Raw genomic sequence first — 24,408 nt, forward strand, 5'->3', positions numbered from 1 at the left:
AGCAGCTCTGCTGAGTGAGACTATCCATTTAAGATTTACAGTGCACACCCGGCTTTATTCATGTACCAGAGAGAGGGAGATTTGACGCACTGCTTATGGTTGTGCATACTAAGATTAGAGGAGGATGGAAAATAATCAAAAAGAAAATCCTACCAACAGTGCTGCTTAAGGAAAATGAAGAGCATTGATGCATGAACAGTAGTGTTAAACTGAGTGCATAGTATTGTGCAGATATGGGCAAATGTTGGGAAACAAATGTAGGCTTATTGGGTGATTATATTTGGCTCAACTGAAACATGCATTCCGTTTTGGAGGCATTTTGCTTGAATTGCACAACTAATGTAATATTAACGTGAGGAAGGTGAGATGACACATGCTTATTGGCCCTGTGAATGAAGAACGCACTACAAAGACAAAAACAGACTACAAAAGTTAAAATGTGCAGCTCTACTATAAACCATTCATTCAGTTATGTTCTGAAGCCAGAAAAATATCTACAATTACAGAATGGGCCCTCATTTGCAAGGGAAGAAAAATGGCTCTGGGTGTGAGCCAAGCTGTTAGTCCAAACTCACCTGGTGAAGTCTGTCATCTCCATCATGATCATGCACATCTGCTTAGCCAACACAATGATGTCATTGCCGCTGTCATCCCACTTGGATACCTCAGCATCCAGCTTGCTCTTCTCTTCCTGGAAGCTAGCCACCTGTTCTGCAATCTTCGCCTTCTGCTCCTGGGGCAACTGGGCCATGATAGCCTGAAGGAGGAATTATGGAAAGCATAGAGGGTTAGCACACTAGACCTCAACATACTGTCACTGAGGCCATTTCCGTCTCCAGGGCATTTCATTTTACATCATCTCCTATGGTTTCCATGGATGCATGTGAGTTTTCTTGCCAGGCAAAAGCATGGTGTTGTTTGACATCAAAGCAGAGAACCACTGTGGTACTATGATGCATTACACTACTGTGTTCCTAGTTTAACTTCTTTCATTCTTCTTTTTTTTTTTTCCCCACACATGCTTAAATGATAGCTATACTCTCTGGCCATTTTATTAGGTACACCTATACAATCTAATGCAACCCATACAGTTAAAGTAATACATCATAATACCAAAACTGAAAATGATTAACCTTGTAAAGGTAGAATTAATTCATGGCTGAGCTGTTGTATTGGATTGCATTAGATTTTACATGTGTACCTAAGAAAGTGTCCACTGAGAGCATATTTATTAGGACAGGTCACTTGTTTTCTTGACTCTTGTGTTGTGCTGAATTTAAGTCATCAAAATGCATAATAGGCATGTTGGAGTGAAGTCTCAAGACTGAAAAATGTTTACATGAATTGCCACGTCTTTTCTGTAAATAAATGGCATCAACTCCAGTACTCTAAGAATTTTGCTGATTGGCCTAGGTTACGTGGGGACTGTCATCTTTTTTTATATATAACAAAAGCTGGGTTCAAAAAGGGGTTCACAGCCACTACGTAATCATTAATATAAAGGCATTTGTTTAGCGGTACTTAATATCATGTGCAAATGTGTTTAGCACCATTTCCATCTATCTTCTTGGGCTGTACGGTTAAAGGGCAGCTTCTAAACAGGCAATCAGACATTCTATGAATGAGTTTGTGAGGCCGAAGTGGGCAGACACTTAAGAGCAGGAAATCGAATATCATCGCAAGAGCGTTCATTCCATTACTGGTAAATAGGACTCTCTCTCTAGAGTCACCTAAGCTTGAACAAAGCTGTTCAGGGCGGTGCACAGATGAGAAGCCCCTACCTAACAAAACAGTCAGGTAATCTTTGGTGAACATAACAAACAGCATGTAAATGTACTGATGGATCACTCTGCCTTTAGGGATTTTTAAGATTAATTTATGACTCTGTATTCTCTAAATCATTAATGCAGTTAGCCTCTAAAGTCACACTTAGGTGTGAGCTTAAAACAGACAAAAGCTGTTCAGTAAAGGGGCAGATGCGTACACAGACACAAAGGCAATACTGGCTTATCAAGTTGACTATTGTATAGCACAACCATTCAAGACAAAAGGACAGACAGTGCAGCAATCCAAGCTCACAAGAGCTTGGAAGAGATTCACAATGTATTTCACCTCTTCATAGAAGAGGAACAACAGAAGACGCATTATCTGCTGAGTCTTTTCAGGTAGCCTTCAGAGAGCTTGAAAAGTCTAACATGAACATTCAACATGTCATCCATCAACACAAATTCACTGGTTCAGGCTAAAAACAGATGACATGGATAATTGAAATTTTGAAAATTGACTAGACGCAAAATATTACTTAATTGTGTTTACCCTCTTATGGCATAAGGCCTGAAGGCTGTCACAGCATGAATTAGACAGAAGGACAGTAGACATTATGGAAAGATGAACAGTCTGTTACAGGACTAGAGGCTGAAGTATACTTCTGCCTCAAGTCTCCTTTGGTCTTAAAACTCATGTGCATGAATTGTGGGTAACAACTATTTTCAACACAACAAATAAGACCCAGCTGTAAACAAGAGTGAGGAAAAACATTTTATGGAGTGTTTGAAAGAACTACAGTGGCTCAGACAACATTAACATGAGCATACTGTTACAAAGGGCCATAAATAAATCTGCATCGATACAATAAAAAAAATACAAACTGCACTCCTATTTTCTGAAACTACAGCCTTGTGACTGAGTTATCAAATTGCTCATCTGATTTTGTAGTATTCTAAAATATATTTAATTGTAGCAGGAAAGTGATTCAATTTGTCTCTAATGCATTGTTAAGTTTACTCAAGTTTGGATAGCAATTTTCAACTCAACAACTGAAGCATATTGACAGGCTTGTAATATATTTAACCATCTTCAAGTATGCCTGTTCTGTTGGGCACTAGTGAAAGCAATCTCCTATATGGAAAATATTAAGAATATAAATGTGTATACTTTCAATATGTGTGTGTGTTTTTTTTCCCTTCGTACATTTCACCAGATTATCTTACAAGGCATTATTGATGACATTGGAAAACTAAAGATTTTTAAGAGATCAGACTCAAGAATGTCTGTAAATACTATGAGAAGCGATGGACAACTTACCCGTGCACTCTGGCCAGCAATAAGCTGGTCATCCTCTGTCTGCACACTGGTCCTGCTGCGAACATCAAAGTCTTCGGTCTCAAAGTCAGAGTCGTCCAACTCCTCTGGAGTCTGTAAAGGGACAACAGAGAGGGAGAAAGGGACAAAGGAGGAGAGACAGATGAAAACAGCCAGGGTTGGGAGAAGAAAGAGAAAGGGTAGAAAAGGAGGAAAGGGTAAGAAAATGCAGTTAGTTGTAAGTGGAGAGCATAAAATAATATTGGCATACTACAGCCTTTTGGGCACTATTAAATAACCAACCTGCTTACTATCTGTGAGAAATGCCTTGGCGCTGCCAGCCAGGGCAGCGTCAGATAAATGTCTCCTTCCCCATAGCATGGTTCAAGAAACTGTAAACTCTAAATGAATTTGTAAATCAAGTGTAATGTGCTGCCTGTGCATTTTGAGAGGGAAAATTAAGGTACAAGCTGGTATGAAAAATACTGGGAGCAAAATGCTTCAGAGTCCCATCTGTCGCTGGTATCTGTAGAAACGCAGGTGAGGCATGAGTTGTGTTCTCCTATAGAGCTTCTACTTCATCTCTTGCCTAGCTTTGAATGCAAAACAAGCTATGAGCAGTATTTTTCCATAAATATTAATATTCAAAAGAATCTCAGCAGGTCATGCTTAAGGCAATATACAATACTCACTGACAGGAAATGTATTTGGTTGTGATTTTGGCACAGGGAAGATGATGTGGACAGATAAAGGTGCATTATCACATCTGTGCCGCTACTTGTGCTTATCCAGCTGTCTCAATACCTCCCTTCTGTAATGGATTTGGAGCCCTCAAATCTAAAAATAGCTGAAGGTCTCTGAACAACCTTACACTGCTTTGTGAAATGTAGAGATGCTCTTGTTCCCAAGGGAATAGGGGTATGGTTTCAGATACAAAGCTGTAGTGACTCACAGGCATCTCTTTCAACCCAGACAATGCTGTTCAGTGGGGCAGAGATATCACCCACTGTGGCCTGTGCAACAGATAACCTGTGAATGTGGGAAGCTCAGAAATGATAGCTCATGGTGGGCACCCGATGGGAAAGTACTGTAGAGCAGTGACAACAATAGCCTGCAGTTTAATTAAAAGGGTAGGTAGGTGTCACGACAGCACTGTTGTCACAGTAAATGAGATTTTAATACTTTTTCATGCCGTGGCAAAACACGTTAATCAATATTTAATTTTGTAATGTCCACTGTGTGTCTGAAAGCTGAAATATTCCGTTCCAGCTGTATCACCTCTATATGGCACATATGACCAGATGGTATCTGAAGTGCTATAGTTATGAGAAGACACAGAGAGCTGAAATGACAGTACAATGCTAGAATGTAGTTTGTCTGCTGCTGAAGATAGGGACAGAGCAGTCCAACAGTAAAATCCCCCATTGTTATTCTTTTTCTGACATTCTGCTCATAGCCTCTGTGAGGAGAGCAGATTTTTTTTTTTTAAGGACAGAGCCAGCAAAAATCACCTAGGGTCGTGGCGCACTGCACAAATCAGAAGGTAACGACAGCTGCCCCCTGTATCTTACTGTCAGCAGCTCCCTGACTTTGAGACAGTTTGATGTCTGGGAGGCATATTCTCTGATGTCGCTGTAGGTGTGGAGAGGGTTCTGTCTGCCTGTCAAATATCCAAGAGATGTCCAACATAGGCTGCCTGAGCACCACTTACAGAGGTTAAAGACTTGTCTATCTTAAGTAGCCTCAACCACACACTTGTCTGTTCTGATTTAAGAGTAGGTCACTGTGTAGCGCAAGCATGTGAGGGTTCACAGAAAGATGGCTGGTGAGCGAGTGTGTAAGCGTGTGTGTGTGTGTGTGTGTGTGTGTGTGTGTGTGTGTCTGTGGACATGCCCTCTAGAGAAGTTGTCTCATAGTGCTCAACTCAGTCCGAAGAAATATGAAATACTGCAAATCAGCTGAGGAGCTGAACGTGCCTAGTTTCACATGTTAACTGTGTCACTGACAGACAGTTCAGCAAAACTAAGGGTTCTTCTAGATAGAATTTCATGTTTTTGATACACTTCACAACACTACCAATCTCATTACAAACAACAGTAAGCTTAAGGAAACTGCTAATAGATGCTGCTAGAAATTCCATAACTACCCAGCTAAGCAGCTGAGTAATTTCCTGCTGAATAATCAGCACAAAACCTGCAATGATTAGCTCACACACCTGATCAAGAAATCCTAGCAAACCTGTGGGGAACTGCATAATTTTCCTTTTAGGATAATGGATGTTGAGTTTGAGTTAAGTCTCATCACTATCTGCTGCTAGCAGTTAAGAAAGGCAGAATGTATCTGACGGATTAATTATAAGTAAGCAAGATTTTTCATAAATCCTGTTATTTTTAACACACATGCACACGCACCCACCAGGTAGTGTTCAGCCCGCGCCACAGGCCCAATGTTAACAGCTTAATCAATCCGGATAACAAGAGTGGAGTCGGGGCAGATGGAAATTGAATGTAGTTCTCTGGCTCACAGTCCAACTAAAGAATGCTAATTAAAACCTCCATCTTAAATCAATTGCTTATTATAATGCAAATACTGCATAATGGTCCCTCTCTCATTTGTTTTTTGTCTATGACTGAGCAGCATTATTCATGGAGGCCCAGGCACCGTTTTGGAGCACCACTGTCAATACAAAATGTGCTGTCAAGACTAATGATTCCAATTCAAAAGATTAAAGTGTTGAAAATAATGGAAGATGGCATAATACAACCAACCAGCACATTGCAACTCAATGTAGCAAATACATAATTAGGTACTGCAACACATGAGAGGCTGTTTAAAGAAATCCACTTACTTCTTAATATACAAAAAATCAAATTTGGCCTGTAGTGTTAAGTAGCAAAACTAGTTATACTATAAAGCCTTAAGAACTGTCCATTTCTCTTCACAGCTGGAGTGGGTTTTGTTGTCGGCTCATTGTCAGTCAATTAGGCACCCAACTACCATCTGTCTCAGTTATAGTTCTACTCAAGCAAAGGCCATTAACCCACAGACCACTGAGGCTGTTGTTACACTAGATTGCAAGTCTGGTCAATTAGGTCAGCTCTTGCATGAGACAAGTTAATCATTGGCTTCTAAGACCGCACGCATATACAGTTTCTCACATACTATTAAAAACAGCATCTGGTGCACAGACCAAGGGCCATATTTATATAATTACAGTACACTACAACTTTTTTTGAAATGTTTAAAATTAAACCACATCAAATTAATGCTGTCCATAGTAAGTTCATTTTAACCTTTACATGGGGATGTGTGGTTTTCAAGGGGTGGCTACAGGCAAACCTTTCTATAAATGTGAAAACATCCTGAAGTGAAACAGCATTTTTTTTACTCCTGACAGTTTCAACCCTGCTCTATGGGGGAAAAGGTAGAAGAGGTAATTCGCACTGTTCAGATTTAATACAAAACAGAGAAGAGAATATGCTCTGTCATTTCAGATAAAAAAAAATATTTGTTTTAAGCTTATGGCAGGTTGAAAATCAAGTCTTATGTTGCAGAAGTGGGAAAAAAAATATTGCGACTTACTCTGATCATGAGGACAGCCTTGCGAATGTCGCGAATGCCATCATATACCAGGCGGGATGCATCAATGAACTCATTCTCATCCACGGGCTGTGAGGGGTTTGCACTCAAGGCCTCCACTGCAGACTCCACCTGCTCTGTGAACCGTGGCATGACTGAAAAAGGTAGGAGGAAGTGCGGGAGGAAGAAGGGTGAAAGAAAAAGAGAAAAACAAAATGAAGATTCACTCCAAAAAACACAGAGAAGGACATAGGTACACAACCAAAGTAAGCACAGCAACAAACACATACCTTGAGTGATGGATGGCATGTGTTATACCACAAGAATATGAATACAAATAATGAACACTGACAGAGCTACATGTTGCAAAAACCAAGTGCCTAGTCACAACCTCTGACACAAAACCAACACAGAGGCAATGTGTTTGTGGAGGCATTAGCACTGAGGTGAGAATTTACCAGAGCCTTACTATTGCACATCTATGACAATCCTCCTTATATTGCAGGTTATCAAAAGCTACTTGACATAAAACATCGACACAGTCAGTCTACTGAGGAAATGATATCTGAGGTCATTATAAATGATCCCCTCAAAGATACAAGGAAGGCCTAATTCTGTTCTGTTGGAAACATAAGACCTTTGGATGATTCATCAGAAATTAATTACATGCAACATTCACAGATGGAATTTTTCACTATTGGTCTACTTACTTACTGCACTGCCTTCTATGGCTGCATGAGAAATAGGGAACACAACTCTAAAGGGAATAGATCCCAGATATGGCATAAAAGAGTTTTCCAATAGTAGGCTTCACAAAGCTGTCCCAGCAGGCATGTATTTGCCCCATTGACAATATAATAACAGCTCCGGAAGGCTCTCCAGCACATTTGCATTAATAGTATTTCAAATTCAGTATTTAAGATTCAGCTAGGCCTTCATGGGCGAGGCATGGATGCCATGAGGCAGATGTGAAAAAGGACATGGTTTTGTACTTACAGACCGCTCATAACCTGAAGGCTTCTGTATGAAAATTATGTTAAAAAGAAAATTGAAAATCTGGTTGTATTGTAATTTATAGTCATAGCAATCACTTCCCTCAACCTATTACTGATGAGCCTTTCAAACATTTTTCCATTAAAACTACAAATAGCAGCAACAATGCATTGTCAATCACGTCTAATGGACAGCTAATGAACTTTAGGGCTGCAATAAGCTTTCAGTCACATCTTCTTTCTCAATGGCAAAACCCTACCACCAAACCCACCACAAAATACAGAGTACAACATTAAAACACATAATGGTTTTCAAATAGGTGGCGATGTAGGGACCTTGTTTCATTTTTTTATTGCGTTCAATATTTTGTATTCAGTCAGCCACAAAGAGTCACCTTTTTTTCCCCCGATTGCATCGTGAAATAGTCATGTCAATGCAATTACCTTTTTGTAACTAGGATCCTTAATAAATGCACAATACATATTGAGACATTTACATACAATTATCAGTTATTTGAAAGGGAAAAAAATATTTTGACTCTGGCTCAGAAAGCATTCAAACCTATGGAATGACATACTGACTGATGAAATCCAAATTCTTTTAATAACCTGCAAGTGTGAGGAACTCCAAGTATACCAATGAAATACTAAATTCTTGCTGGTTTAATGCACTAATACATGCTGATGGCAGTGCATGTCAGAGAAGAGGTTCTACAATTAAAGAGCAATTCTGTTGAGTTTTAACCTGAATCCCATTACTTTATTGTAGAAAACTAACAATAGTCTATGTCTCCAGAACTCACCACCTCTCTTAGCCACAGCAGAAATCCTGCTTGAACTACACTACACTATTTCCTGACTTTTAATGGGCCCCAAATCAGGAGGACCAAGATGTTTCTAAGACTGACAACTGACAAATTGTTCTGTCGGTTGATAGTGACGGAAGCTCACACATTCTGCATCATAATGATATGGCACAGCATATGGACAAAACAATTTCTATGATATAACTTCTGTGAAGATATTCAAGGCCTTCTGACAACGGAAAAGTGCCTGCTGTGCAGATTAGTAGTGTCAGTTGAGTCTGAGGTGGTTAGATCATAAAATGCAGCATTCATAATAAATATGTTCCAATGTTCAAACTCGAAACAGCATCCACAGTAAAAGACATTCGAAAAGCTCTTTGAGATTAAACTTCTGAGAAACAACTGAGCACACAGATCTGGGAGTGGCTTCGGCTGTGACACAAAATAGACATAAAGTGGACACAGTACCACATCTATACAAAGACAGATGGGTTTGGATAATTTAATACTGAATACTGAATTCATAATGAGCAAAAAACTAAAGGAGGGTTGGGTACGTTCACTATGCCTGCCTTACTGACAGAGAACCTAGAAGGAAATAAGATAAGGACTGTAAGACCCTCTATCTCATCACTCTGGGCCCAAACATGGTATCCCTGGAGGGCCTATTGTCTTCTAGTTTCATGTGTTGAGTTACATGAATATGAAGCATAGCTTTTCCTTTATGAATGTATCCATGAACTTTAATGTTCATATGCAGTATTACAAAAATAATAGAATTTAGACTAAACAAAACATGCTACAATGATTCAAAAACTAGAGAAATAATCCTGGTGTGTCGAGAGAAATGACTGTTATCTTCATCTGAATACTCATATATAGTCAAATTATTAAAGTGTATGGAAATGCCGTCTGTTGGCAGGTTATTATTTGGCTGACTACACAGCTATGTTTCTACCTGTGTCAGTGAGGAGCTTGGTGGCCTCCAAGACCTTCTCTGTGTAGACTCCAGGTTCGTAATTGTCCATTTCAGAAGTGACCACATGGACGACTCTGGCAGCACGTCCTCGAATAGCCCCAGCAGTGCGATCCAAACCATCAACATCTTTCTCCTGCAGAGCGATGACACACTTATTCACATCCTCCAAGATGTGGTTCTCTGGGGACATAAAACAATGTTGCAATTAGTCGTGTATACTTTGTATTACTCAAACGCTTTGCTCTAAACATGCCATCAGCCTGTCTGGATGCAAAGAGGTTAGTGTGCAAGTATAACTTAAAATGGGGCTTAAAGTTTTTCATCCAAGACGTGCTTTAATCAAAGATGTAACATGTTTATATGAGTAATAATGAGCAAATAGATATAGTCAGCAAATTCTCAGTCTTCATTCTGTGTTTGCATAGTCCCGAAATTAAGGACCACTGGGAAGCGCAAGTATAGGATGGAGAGGGCTGAAGACAAATTCTCAGACTGCTTATTAATGGGAAGCCTGTAAAATGCAAATGCCCACTGTGTAAATTACAGTCTGTCCTTGGCTGGAGGTGAGAGAAGTCACTCTGCTTAATGCTTAACGAGAACTCTTTAAGGCTATGCCTGACAAACCATTTGTGCGCTTTAACACACGTGACAGGATGTCAATTTTAGACGTAGTGCTGCTGATGCTTCAGTGCTTTCCTCTGTAGAGCCTTATCAGCCTTGGTATGTATGGCTCTCATCAGAAAAGAATACCACAGATCCTTTTCAGCTGTTGTACCTTCTTTTAAGAATGGTTTTAAGTGCTTTGTGTAAATCTATCTTAATACTGACCAAAAGTGATGTCCATCAATCAGATGATCAATCAAACAGTGCATTGTCTCACATATTAAAAAATAAATAAATAAATAAAAACAACGCAAATTGCCAATGACCATTCAACCGGTATGAAACATTTCTTTTGCCCCTGCATGGCTATGACATGCAAATGAGTAGAACTCACCGGACACACAAAGGAAGTCATCAATGGATGTTATGTCATCAACAGCATCAGTGAGGACGCGGACCTGCTTCTCCCACTGCTCCTTGAACAAATCCATATTGTCCTGGGCCACCTTACTGTTGGGTTTGGCAGCAAGGGCCAACGCTGCATTAATCACCTGTAATCACCCAATTACAGCCATTAAAGCTCCATTACAGCATAGCCCTCAGCCACAACATTAGCATAGGTTGATTGCACGAAGCCCCCCACTCTCCCATCCCAATGTTGGGACTGCAACATGAAGCCAATTCATTCCTGAGAGTGATTATAGACACGGAGTGTTTTGAAGGATTGAATGAAATAAAACTAATGGCTGCTTGTTTTTGGGGAAGAAACATCTGTGGATATCAAAGCTGCGGGTGAATGAGAGTCATTAGATGAGATTAAAAGGAGCAGTGGCAGCATAGAGCAGAGAGCTGGCAACGCTCAGAGGTACAGATGAGGGACTGATAGTTAGCATGGTAAGGGGTATGAAAAGATGGGCTCAGTTGTGGACACAATAAGATTGATGTTTTTATATTTTTCCCCTACTCAACCAGTCTAACCCAACTTGCCTGCAATATCCACTATACTATGTAAAATTAAACCCAAGAGGAAGTTTTCGAAATGGGGGTGGGGATGTGCAATTACAGAACCTATGGTGTACAGAGAGTCCTGCACAGGTGAGAGAAGTGAGAGCACAGAAAGTGGATGAATCAATACACACATGCACACAAAAACATTGTCACAGCAAATGACCACATTTAGAAAATAGAAAATAATAATAAAAAACAGTCTTTCCACTGTACTTTTGATGCTTTGTTTCATTTTCTCCATTTTTTAAATCCAATGTATGTGTTTCACGGTTTAACAAAGTGTGTTGCTCCTTGGGGTGTTTTCCACAGGGGCAAATTTCTACCTGGCAGCACAGAGACCTGGCATGGTTGTATGTTCCAACAAAGAAAAAGAGAAAACATTGCTTACAGGTGGGAAACCAGTGGGGGATCATGTCCTTGTTGCTCTGGAAACTCCAAGAAGCTATTTTCTTTGTTTGCTTCACCCCTTATCATTACCACTAGCTATACCACTTTTGTGTGGCATGTTTGTAACTATTTTCCATATTTTATTTCATTTCATTATTCTTAAAATGAATAGACTGTGGGAAGAAAAACAACACCCACACACAGTGTTGTGTCCAGTTCACTCCACCACCTTTCTGGCACAAATACAGGATCACAACACAGAAAGAAATTAAGACTTGTGTATCCATACCACCCTAATTCAAAAGACTGAAAAGTAAGCCAGGTCTATGCTAATTTGAGAACCCAATTTAAGGTGTGTAAATGTCAACTGCAAAGTATCTATATCAAAATCATAACCAGCATTTTATATTGGCAACTCTTAGTGCTAGTATTAAAACACAATGTGGCAGCCTCTCAAAGAGGTGCACAATCAGTGAGCTGGGTGGAAGTTGGGGGGCAAAACAGCCAGGTACCTGGGGGCAAAGACTTTCCAGTTGAGATGCTGCCATGCGGACCAGCTTCACTCCCTCTTCATTGTTGGAGATGGAACATGCCAGGTTGGCCACCTAAACAGAAAACACACACACACACATCTACTATTAAGCCACAAACGGGGACTCTGACACAGTCTTATTTTGAGGAAAACAAAGAAAGAGGAATATATAGATACATAATTAAACTTAATTATGGTAGCCTGGGTTAGAGATTCTTCTCTATCAGAAATGGAGCAGCTCTGCAATACAACTAATCCCTGTGGAATACAAACCCACTGCTGAGGATTAATTTATAAAGCTGCTAAAATGATACAATATGATGGCACAGAGGGGAAAAAAGGAGAACTAGGAGGGAAAACAAAGGCTAAGCTGTTGAATGAATAGATAAAATAAAAGTTTTGTACTTGTTTCTCCAAATGCGAATCTAAGTTGCAGCTGGCAACTCAAGGACGTGGTTGTTCTCAGTGAACATATCACAAAGCTGCCAGATTGCCATTACGCTCCTGGAATCAGAGAGGCAAATATTCCTGACACTTTCAAAATCGAGTGAGAACCGGACTGCTGAGCTAAGCAAGTCTTGCTTGCAGCTGCCAACATTTATGGTTTGTGAGTATATTTTCTTGTATTGACCAACAAATCAAGCTCTCCCACAATTATTTCTAAATATTCCTGCATCTTCCAGAGTAACATTATGCATGTACTCATATTCATAAAAATTTAGGTCAGAGACTTTGAAGATTCCCATTTTGGATGTGCTGGCAACAATGCTGAAACAGAATGCCTGGGATATGAGGAACTGTGCCAAAGTGGGATTATCCAATGGACAGAAAATATGCTGAAACATAATCATTACAAAGGCAAAAAAACAACTCTTGATTGTACTATTGCAGGAACAAGGACTGAAGGTATTTTTTAACAACCTGGGTTTCATTTTCGTAGTGTCAGCCATCAATCTGTTATATTTAACTCACTAACTGAATTGCTGAGATCTGGGTCACACAGCAACATAAGCAGTGAGACTATCACATGTATTGCAAACAAAATCCTAGTTTTACCATAATATCTAAAACTGAGTGAAACAGAACTGTCAGTTATGATCATACACAACATTTAAACACATTCACAACTGTGTCAGTCGGATTGGACAAACCAAAGGAGAAAATTGTGTTTGAATAAATAACTTAAATAAATAAATGTTTATAATGGACAGCTTTGGTATTAATTTCAATATTTGTAATTGTTTGTTCTGAAAATTTGTTTATTTTCAACCTGTGTGATCTGATTACTTAAGTTTTCACTAATGAACTCTGGATCTCAAAATTCAAGCTGGTAAATAAAATGCTATTATAAAAGCATAGAAATGTGGGGCAAATTTATGAAAATAAGACGGTGGTTGTAAAAAAACAAAACAAAACAAATCCATTAAAAGCATCAGTGGTGGGATGCATCACTGGCTGCAAGAGTGGCAGAATAAACAAGTCTCCCCAATTCTACAAGAAGATGCCCACCCCCGCCTCGAAATTCCTGAGCAATTTTGCTGATGAGAAGCACTTATTCCACTGCACTAGTGAAGCACTCAAACATTGATATAAACATATCCTACATCACTATGCAAACACATGCTGGGACCACAGGGACAACATTCAGTAACCCAAGGGGTGAGAGAGCAGGTACATAAAGAAAAACGGGAACTTTCTGAAGAGACCTGTGTTTTTACTTTCATCATCTTTCACATAAGCTTTTTTTCACGCTCACCATGATACCACTGGGGAAAGCAGACATTTCAGCATAAAGAGACTGTGGAGGAAGCCAAACAAGGAAATTCTACCCTCAAGTCAACTAACACTATTACACTTGCCATGCTATACCACACCATTTAAAGTGTTAGGGGAGTCAGATGACTAAGTCTGTGCAAATATATACCAAAATGCACCTGTTTTAAACAGTTATGCAAACCTATAATGGTCCAACAATATGCATATCATTCAGTGACAATGGTTCTGTTAATACCTGACATTAACAGCTTCCCCAGCTCCAAGTGCAAGACCCATTGAGGACGCATTGAGATCTGATCGCTCAGACCACATTCAGAGGGGGTTTGGCCAAATTCTTTAAGCTGTGTGTACGCACAACAGTGAAGGACCGCCTACTCAACTGATGTCCTCTGCTTAAGCAGAAGTAAGTGATCATTCGCGCAAGATACATTACAAGTGAGTCAAACATCTTGGGCAACTTGGTTTTCCTGGAACACGCAGAGGAATAGACCCAGTCTGCACTGTTTAGATTTTGCCCTCGCACCAAGGTCTTTGCAAACTACTTCTTGTTCTTTTAATTTCCAGAAGACCAGGCACAGGAAGTGCACTGCTGCCTCCTGCCGCTTAAAAACAACGCATTTGGTCTTTGTAAACGGAAAGGATGTACATGTTTATCTGCATATAGAGCGGGGAAGTGAGATCCAATCACAAGCGGTCATTCATGTGGAGACGCATGTTAATGCCAGGTGTAAACAGGGCAAATGAACATGTCAAATCACTTGAAATGAGCTTATGGCTTGATCCCGGTGTACCATTTTTACCGCATCATCTCTTTTAACTATCATCTAGTGCACGCTGGCTCAGTAGAAACGCTAGGTGTGTGAGTCTATGTATAACATGATGGATATTATGTAGATTTAAATAGGAGATGATAGAGAACAGAGCTTTTTGTGATCAGAAAGGTGTACCCCTACTGTTATTCCAACATTATGCAATAGCAGTATGTTCAATGAATCACACTGTCACAAATATCATGCAAAATAACATGTATCCATCTTAATGACCCAACTTTTAAATGCTAAATGAATGCAGACAGAAAACTGAAGGAAGTACAGCCAAAGTCATCGGTGTATTAAACAAAATCAGAGGTAAAAACCTGTAGCTGTATTTCTTTTTTAGTAGCACTAAAAGGTTGGAAACTTGATAAAAGGTAAGTCATGCTTAAAAACTGATATGTATTCAGTTTATCCTGATTCCTTATCTTATTTGTAACAGAAAAAATCTCTTCCATTATCTAACTAAAATGGAAGGAGTCTCTGTCTGTCTTTCAATTATTTTTAACAGTTCATCCCATCGACTCTACACTTTGCGGGTGTATTGCTGAGAACCCAAGGAAGTGCAGTGTCCAGTGCGAGCACTCTTATTAGTAGTGCCTTACTACCGCCAGAAGAACACACTGTGTGGTGTACTTAGAGGGGACACCTATTAACTGTTATTGTTTACTCATTGTGTCGTCCCAGTCAACATGTTTGTGAAATCTCCAACAGCCCAATTCATTCTTAAATTATGGCTAAAGACCTTTTGAGGTCACAATGACCTTTGAGTCAAAGGTGTCACCTATTCACTAACTGAAATATGGTCACAATCTCCCCTTCTGTTCCTGAGTTATGGTGTTGAATAATGGCCAAACACAAACATTATGACATCCCAGTGAAGTTGACCTTTGACTTTTTGCGTAAAAAATATCATCACATCATCATCATTGTATCCCATAACCCATATTCTTGAGCTGTGGCCAAAAACATGTTTTGGGAGGTCACAGTGACCTTTGACCACAAAATTCTAATCGATTAATCTCTGAGTGGACGTTCTGAAGATATTCCTTCCAGGCGCTCCGGAGATAATGCATTCATGAGAATGGGATGGACGACCCAAAAATGGCCACGGCTATCGCCAGCTTGGAGGCATAAAAAAAATCCAGAGTGTTCCCCCAGTAAATTCCAGCAATTTCTACCACTTATTACACTATTTCATTGGATCACTGGTCACATCTCAATGGAGCCATCTCTGCATCTTCACTTGTCATGTTGCAAATCTCTCTGATGTATAGTGGCTTTTCTTTCCAAAGCTCATAACATACACAGAATGTGCACTCAAACCAAACATCAACTTATATAAATTAAACTACCCCCCCTATTTATTGTTACTGCCATCCCATTGCCTGGTTGTGAGCCTCAAAGCTTGGTGCGCATCAAATTGAATCCATTTCTCCATTCCCTCCATTCTTCAGCTGTCAATCTTTCTATCTTATCTTCTCAGGACGAACAGACGCTTATTTTTTGTCATCAGGAAAATAATTTGAATGGAATCACAGCATCTGATGAGGACGTTACAGATGCGGTACATTCAGCTGTTTTTCTAGGCTACATTCTTCCTCATCATGCTAGATCATCCTGAATACCCTGGAACCTTGAAGAACATGGTCTTGAATATCAACAAATATCAATATGAACATTCATTGCTCTAGTTTCCTTTCAGATATGACTACATTTGAACACAGTCTAATAACATTAGTGAAGTACATAGATTATGAATGCAATGTGGAATATTTCAGCCAGAGTCCCAAGAGCACAGGGCTTCAATGGTGGCAATATTTGTTGTCAGTTCAAATAACCTTGATTTCATCCATTAAGAGATTAAGTGAATTTTGTCATCATACAATTAAAGGCTGTTGTTTGATAACTTGCGCAAAGTCTACCAGCAGGATTTGACACTTCAAGTAACTTAAACCAATAAAAGCAAAACCTCTAATTTTGCTATGCTTAAATGATATAAATACTAGGTTTCAAAGGAATGTTCTGACACACAAGGGTAGAGGAGCTGCTTAAAAGGGGGGCTACAAATGAATGTGGGTCAGTCATAATGTTGCTTTCAAATAAATGTGTGTGAACTAATGCACCATTTGCCTTAAGGCAGCCTACACTTGCACAACTCATGATGTCATACAAACAGAGCCTGCAATTGGCAGCACTTTGCTGTTCCTACCTCTGAATGGGGGACATATTGCATTTACAACATACTCATTCCTTATGAAACCAAACACCATAACTTCACACTCTGAACATTGCAACTCCATTCATGTACATCTATAGTGTTTGGCAGAGGCTCTTTTCCAGAGCAACTTACAGTACTGTTCAATACCCACTTTGCATGATGCATTTGCAGGGAAATATCAACCATTTTCAGTCAGAGGTGAAAGCTAAAAGTCCTACTGTGACTTACCTACTACTCAGTCAACTGCATTAATGTTGCCTTCCTCTACAGGAATGTTTTCACTGAAAAATGAAGCAAGTTAATCGAAAATAATAAAATGCAACACTGGCTGCTCCAAAAAAGGTTGCTATTCTTAGCCACAATGAAGGCATGATGGCATTTAACTTCTGCATATTTCACTACAAACAATAAAATATAATTTCCAAGTAATTCTTACTAATGTATCAGTTACTGAACAGGTGGTGAACTTTAAATTCATAACTGAAACCCTAAAACAGGATTTTATAAAAAAAAAAAGATGCATTTGTCAATTTACAGATGAGCGGCCGCCTGGTTGGATCTGCTCCCGTCCCTACATTGTCTTTGGATGCAATCACAATGCATTTAGAATTCACTTAGCATCTGAACATACCATAAGATTAATTCAGCTGTCTACATTCATGTCCTTTCTTGTGTGTGTACTGTGATTAGCTTGAAATTTTATTAGAATTATTTCATGAATTTCATATATTTTAGTGGTGCCTTAAATCCCATATTTCTGTGTTGCACTGAAGATTTTTTATCTAAGAGAAACACATGCTTTCAAATATAAATAAACACTGCATATTCCTGTAGGGTTTTTAAACTATCTGCAGTACAATGTGTGTTACTGCATTTGCAATGTGCAATAAAAGATACAAATAGGAGTTTCATTAGTTACAACACTGTAGTCAAAACTAAACTGAGCTACCAGGCAGATTTGGACTTAGCAAAGTTTTCCCGATGCTTACAGCTATCAGCATTATGTGGGGAAGTTTTACAATGTCTGTAAACTTGTGTCCATTCTGTGTTCTGTTATCTTGACTTGACTGTTTTCAGTTGACTGGTCTTTACACCACCATGTCTGAAATTTTTCTTAAATCAGTGTATGACAAAATATTTTTTCTCTACAAGTTACTTTACTTATGTATCATATTCAGATATCAGAATTCAAGTTTGGCTTATTCAAATGACGCAGCACAGCGCTCATATGCTATTCAGCGGTGCTCCTCGGGTATGTAACTACCATTCTTAATTTATGTGTGACAAAAGATACTTTTGCTGATGAATATTTTAGTAAGACCAAGCTAGCAGTTTAGTTCCACTTTACAGACATGGAGATTGGGCAGGTAATAAAATATTTTGGCTAAAAGACATGACAGTGAAAACCATCGCTATTACCCATTAAGTACAATTGTATTAGATTTTCTTGCAGTAAATATTTTCTTCACTTTCATTGTTGACATTTCATTGGTTTATGAGGACAGTTTGTTATATTCTACACTCATACAGCCTTTATCTACTATGCTTAGATGGACACTACACAACACTGCCTATTTAAATGCTTCAAGTTCATTGTGAGAGGAACTCCATCACATCCAACTGAGTTTAACAACTAAATTAATTAACTATTTAATGCCATTCATCAAAGATGTGCTTCTTCACGTAAGTGTTATAAGCTGATGTAGTACCCGAGCATTAGGGGAGTCCACCAATGTTATGCTCTAATGGCACTTCTGACACTCAGGCCTTCAGGAGCTACTTAGGGGTCTAGTCCCCAGTGTGGTTTCCCTTTTCCCTCTGATGCTTCAGCGGTTTCCCCGGTGAACGTTTGTGCTAACTGATGCAGCTACACTCATGGTCATCTGCCCATGGGGAGAAGTCACTTTCAAATGTCAGCATATGATGCTCTGACACAAGCATTCAAGAAATTGAAGGAAAATCCACTAATGAGGACAGCTGATATTTCTGTTAGCTTGTTGCCCATCCAAATCCATTACTTTGCCTTGCCTCTTGCATCTGTATTCTTGTTTACAGCACTGGAGACATAAAATCTCAATAATTCCCAAAACAAGCTCCTCTGTTAAGACATGAGACCAGCCACAGAGCCCCTTTTAAGATATTTATCTTGGTAAGTATCACTATAGCACACATGTTGAGTTGGCCAACATGACGTATTACATCAATCTGTTGTGGCAAGGACAACATTTTTCCAGAGGTAACACTTATCCTTGAGTTGTGGTTGTTTCACTCCTTTGGTTCTGCTTAAAAATTTGATCTGTTGCTATAACCACACAATGTTCTGTTTGTCTGCTCAGTATAGCATCACAGCATCAGATTAGAATCAGCATCGCCTTTATTTACAAAACGCTGTTAGAAAGTGTGTGTGTGTGTGTGTGTGCAAGAGACACACATACACAGTGTGAAAGACAGACAGCGACCACAGAATTTCACTGTTTACGGCTTTGTTTTCATTAGGGAAAAAAGATCCCAGATTGTTGTTTTCTGAGGCACTGTAATCCTAAAGTTGTATCATGAGGGAATCTCTGAGAACAGAGCCAAAGAGAGAGAACAGAGAAGCTGGATGAAAACAGATGTTTACTATAAGCTCAGCTAAAATGTCCATAACCGATAGGATGGAAAGGAAAAATATAAATGTTCTGTATTTGGGTCACATCAGGTTTTGACTGTGAAAGCATTCAAAATCCTACATTACCTCTATCAGCTTGTTGGCGTGCTCACGAAACACCTGTGCATATTCCTTGACTTCTTTCTCGTTGCCGTTCTTGGCAGCTTCAATCAGGACCAGGAGGGGAACATTGGTCTCCAGGAAAGAGTCAGAGACATGGTCCATTACAGCTTTACGCAGCTGTGAAGTAAGAAATTTAAAAAAAGGAAAAGACACTGTTAAAATAATATTTTACCAGGTGCATATGCACTGACATCTCCAATACAGCTTGTTGATTTGACTACATAGTACACATTCACCCCAGTATTCAAGACAGATACCAGCCTCCTAAGAGGACAGCTCATCAACAATGTTAACCGAACTACAGATGAAAACTTTTGGTGAAAAAATATATATATATAATTTTTTTTCCCTGCTCAGTGAGCACAAACACAGCAATTATGTGCAAGATGAAGACACAATGGAATAAAATTCAAGATGGAAAAAAGACAAACCTGTCTACGAAGGTCTCTGGTCTTCTTTGTCATCCTATCGATGGCTGTGTTCAGAGCATCACTCCTGTCCTTCCTTCCAGCCTGAAACATGAACATGGGAGAGGAATTACTGAGTAGTATGATGCAGTGAAAACCATGTTTCCAACATATTTGTTGTGGATGCTCATATAACATACATTCTGATGAGCCTATGGATCAGAATTTAATTTGTCTGCAGGAACAATTCTGCAGACATACTGTAACTTCAGAATTTACCGTTAATAGGTATATTCAAAGTTTCAAGTCACATATCTCTCTCACTTTATCCAATTTGTATTTGTTTCCTCTTTCATTCTTTAACTTTTTTAGATTAATAGGGAAATTGGACAACCTAAAAATGTTGTTTTAACATCAGTAACTAGTCACTCCCTGATCTGAGTTCTTTTTGTGTTTACTGCCTAAAATGACAGAATTTGCAGTAGTTTCTCTTGAAAGAATTACAATTTCTGATCAATTGCGTGCTATTTTGCATCCATTCATTTGTATGTAATAAGTTCCAGTGAGAGTAAAAGTGACATTTAAATATTAGTGCAGCTAGCGTTCTGCTGATACCCAGCCGGATCCATTTCTGATCCTTTTATTTATTGTAAACCATTGTGCTCTGGGTAGACCAGCTGTCAAAAGCACTCTATTGCCCTCAGTTAAAAACACTGGAATCATTCCCTAACTTCTAACATTGCGAGCGAACCACAGAGCACACAGGCAAACAATGGCCAATCGTTTCAATTAATAATATACACAAAATGAAAGCATGCATCAGTAAAAAGCTGCTTTGGGTTAAAAAACAGCTGATTTGCATCCATATCAGTGCTATAATTCATGGGCACCACACCCTCTTAAGTGCTACTGTCGCAAACTGCAGTTAAATCCGAATTTTCATTCATGCAGCATCAAGAGAGGCTATCCAAATCCTGTCCAAGCCTTCCTGCCACCACAGCTCTCTTCATGGATACGTACAAAACACTGTACAATATATTACAGTAAACCATTAAAGGCAACCTGTGATGCAGGCTTTACTTTCTTAATGCAGAGCTATTGAGCTGTCATACGTGTAGAAATTCCTTTATTTGAATTACTCATTTTTATGTCAGAGAGAGACAGACAGATAGACATGGTATTGGTATTGGCAGCAACGACTCAGATAGGGACACATACCATTTAATTCGGGCAGAATCTTGTAATCTATTTTTTCCTCATCTTCAATGAGAAATGTGTGTTGATTAAAAGGTTACAATTTACTACTCATGACTAGCTGTGTAAATGATGTACAGTGATGTTGCAACACCATTGGCAGTAGTCACACAGCTAAGCGCTATGCAGAAGTCAAAGCACTAACCACTGGTTGCCACTGAGAGCAGAGAGATGTTCAGTCACATTATGCAAACTGCTCAAGCGAAAATGTGGAAAATCTAAAACTTTTAGGAGGGATGGAGAGATGGAGAGGATGAAATAGAGAGTGAGAGACAGACAGATAGACAGACAGACAGACAGACAGATACTGGAGAATAATAAAATTAGAGCAAAATTAGATGAACAGGAAAGGGCAACAGAGAAAAGGCAAAGAACCAGTTGGACTCTGGGCTGTTCACCCCCCTTCTAATGCTCAAATCAACTGCGACATAACACCATGGATGGTGGTGTCATTGACCTGCCCCATCCCCCACTGCCCTTTGCCCATTGGGGGGTTGTGTACATAGTTAGGGGCCAGGGAGCTCCAACGGCACTAATCCCATGCGATTTTGTGCCGGTTGGATGCAGTGCTGTGGTAGGACTTTAGTCTGCTCTGCCCCTACTCTCTCAATCCTATTTCATTCATGCCTAGCCTATATTTCATTTCCACGCCAGAGGGTTCTAAAGCACTTCTTCAGGTGCTTATTATGGAGGCAGTTTCTCTGCGGCATCTTTTATGATACTCAAGTGAGTCTCTATCCATCTCCTTTAGGACAGATTTAGGAACATCCCTTTTCTTCAAAACCACTAGTCTGCTGGATTAGGGAAAAATCCAAAGGAAATAAAGTATGCTCCAAGTGGCAAATGATCACAGAGTTCTATGATATTGTTTTTTTGATATTTAGGCAAGCCCACTTACTTGGATGCCTATATATAATTTCACGTTTTGTCTTTTAAGAATGCTTTTTAAACATCTTGAATTCCAAAAGCAAAGTTAGCACACGTCAAATCGAGGAAATATCCATCATGCCCTTGTGAGATTTAAGCGTTTTTCCCCCATGTTTTCCACTCTCAAATTCTGCAGAAGAGTCCCAGCGGGAGATGTAGTCTACAACAATAAAAGTGAAGAATGACAGCAGCATGCTGGTCAAGTGACCTGGAAAGTCACAGCCAGATGCACATTTTGTCGTAAGACCTCAAAATTATGTAATACAATTAATTAGGGAGTGTACATTTAGTAATAATAATCATTTTCAACCTGTCTGTACAATTTCAAATTACAAAAAAGGTTTTTCAGTTACTCTTTCATTATCATCTACTGCCAAAGCACACAGCGGAAATTTTGTTATTTACTTCCATTTAGTATAATTTATCGTCTATAACAGGTGCAACAAAAGTTAAAATCCATATCAAATAACATCACAATAAGGTAATCAAAGTAATACGCAAGTATAAAGCAGGGAGGGGTGTGGCGAGCTGCAGCAATCTGAGTTCATGTTTAAAAAGACGCCAGAGTGAAATAAAAGGTTGACAAGTGGTAGAGGGTCAAAGTTAAAAGGCAACAGTATCTGTGCTTCATACTGTCTTTTATCTAGTCATGGGCTGCTTCAAATCTAATTCATTGCAATTACCCTCACACTGACATTAAATAATTAAGAAAAAGACTGCATTTTCATGCATTGAACTACAGACAACACTTTTAGTGCTGAAATATCACCTTTTAACAAAACCACAAATCAAATCCACTTGTGCAATGTAAAAAATAAAATAAAAATTATGTTAACAGAATTTCAGTTACTTTGATATCACCTTGTGGTTCACACCATCAAGCAAGTATTCTGCCTTGTCAATTACAAGTTCAAAGCTAGTCTAACTTCAGAGCAGCTGGCCATACATCACATGCCAGTGCTCAAAAATTAAAGCACTGCACTGGATATGTAAATTATGAATATAAGCTAGACATCCTATGTTAGCATTGCTATAGCATACTTGCTCCTGTACAGAGACATGGCAACGCAGCACATCTTTGCTCAGTCTTGCTCATGTTTATGTTGTCTAGAGCCACATGCTACAACCTATATTTTGCTTTGTGATGTTATTTTGTTTATGTATACATTCATACATAGCGTATGCAGAACAACAGCAAGGCGAGGCTGAGATTTACAGCTGTGGTTAATTTCAACAGCAAGCTGCCGCAACACGTTCAAGATATCAATATTCTGATGGTGACGAGCCAGTGGGAGGGAAGGGGGGATGCAAGAGGGAGGTGGAGGAAGACTGAGGTGCACAAGCAGTGTGTATGAGGCAGAGAGCAAGTGACTGAGCAAGAGAGTGAGAGGGTGTTTGTGAGTGTGGGAGAGAAAAAGAGAGAGAGAAACAGTAGTGATGATCGACGCCAGGCTGCCACCACTCTGTAGCAGTGAGTGGCTGCAACAAAAAGCACAGAATAACATCCCCGACTCTCTGCTCTGCTTTTTTTCTCTCTCCCTGCGTCTCAGCTAGCAGACGAGGGCTCCGCTCACAGCTCTGCAGAGGCTATGCTGAGACTGAGCCGGCGTCGGAAGCAGGATCTCTGGCTGCCATCAACAAGTTAGGGTTGGAAGACCACAGCCATGAAAGAGGAACGCTTGATCTTCAATTAACCATCTGAGCTGACATCATTGCGGTGGAAGGGAAACAAAAGGGTAAAAAAAAGAAAAAGAAAAAAAAGGAGAGGAGGGGGGGGTCTGTTCACCGGAGTCGCTCTGGATGCAACTGATCAACTTAAAAAAATATATAAATATTTATTTCACGGATTCGTGGGATGAAGGAAAAGATTCAACCCTTTCTTTGAGCTTGGATTTTAAAGGACTCTAAGCAAAATAACAGGAGTAAACATCATCTTGGGACATGGAATTTCATATTTTGTTTCAATTGGGTGGGCTCAGAATTGCTTTATTTCCAAAGAGGCTGATTCCTTTTGTGCTTACTCAAAAGGGTTTTTTCCCTTTGGATTTTTCTTCCATCTGGTTGCTCCAAGAGTCTGCGGAAAAGGACAGTTGAATGCAGCCTCCGATGTGCACAAAAGAATGGGTAAGTTAGCCCCTTTATATGGCAGGTCTGGACATGAATAGGGAATACAAGTAAGAGCAAGGGAGGGTAAAGACTAAAAGCTCTTCAGCCTAGTCTATTTACTGCACTTGTCCTTGATTCTTCCTTCCTCACAGAGACACGAGTCGGGAA

At 39.5% G+C, this 24,408-nt stretch overlaps 1 protein-coding gene across 1 annotated transcript in view; it reads right to left on the reverse strand.

Annotated features, from left to right (window-relative positions):
- Positions 1-24,408, reverse strand: part of ctnna1 (catenin (cadherin-associated protein), alpha 1) — a 76,820-nt gene that overhangs the window by 18,042 nt on the left and 34,370 nt on the right. Inside the window, exons 8-15 of the mRNA XM_070912916.1 lie at positions 19,978-20,058; positions 19,511-19,663; positions 11,948-12,040; positions 10,435-10,591; positions 9,417-9,617; positions 6,664-6,815; positions 3,085-3,195; positions 576-757 (exon numbers count right to left, since the gene is read on the reverse strand). Coding sequence (XP_070769017.1) covers positions 576-757; positions 3,085-3,195; positions 6,664-6,815; positions 9,417-9,617; positions 10,435-10,591; positions 11,948-12,040; positions 19,511-19,663; positions 19,978-20,058 — 1,130 coding nt within the window. The remainder of the gene's footprint in view (positions 1-575; positions 758-3,084; positions 3,196-6,663; positions 6,816-9,416; positions 9,618-10,434; positions 10,592-11,947; positions 12,041-19,510; positions 19,664-19,977; positions 20,059-24,408) is intronic.

This window comes from Enoplosus armatus, chromosome 10 (assembly GCF_043641665.1).
Source record: "Enoplosus armatus isolate fEnoArm2 chromosome 10, fEnoArm2.hap1, whole genome shotgun sequence".
NCBI lineage: Eukaryota > Metazoa > Chordata > Actinopteri > Centrarchiformes > Enoplosidae > Enoplosus > Enoplosus armatus.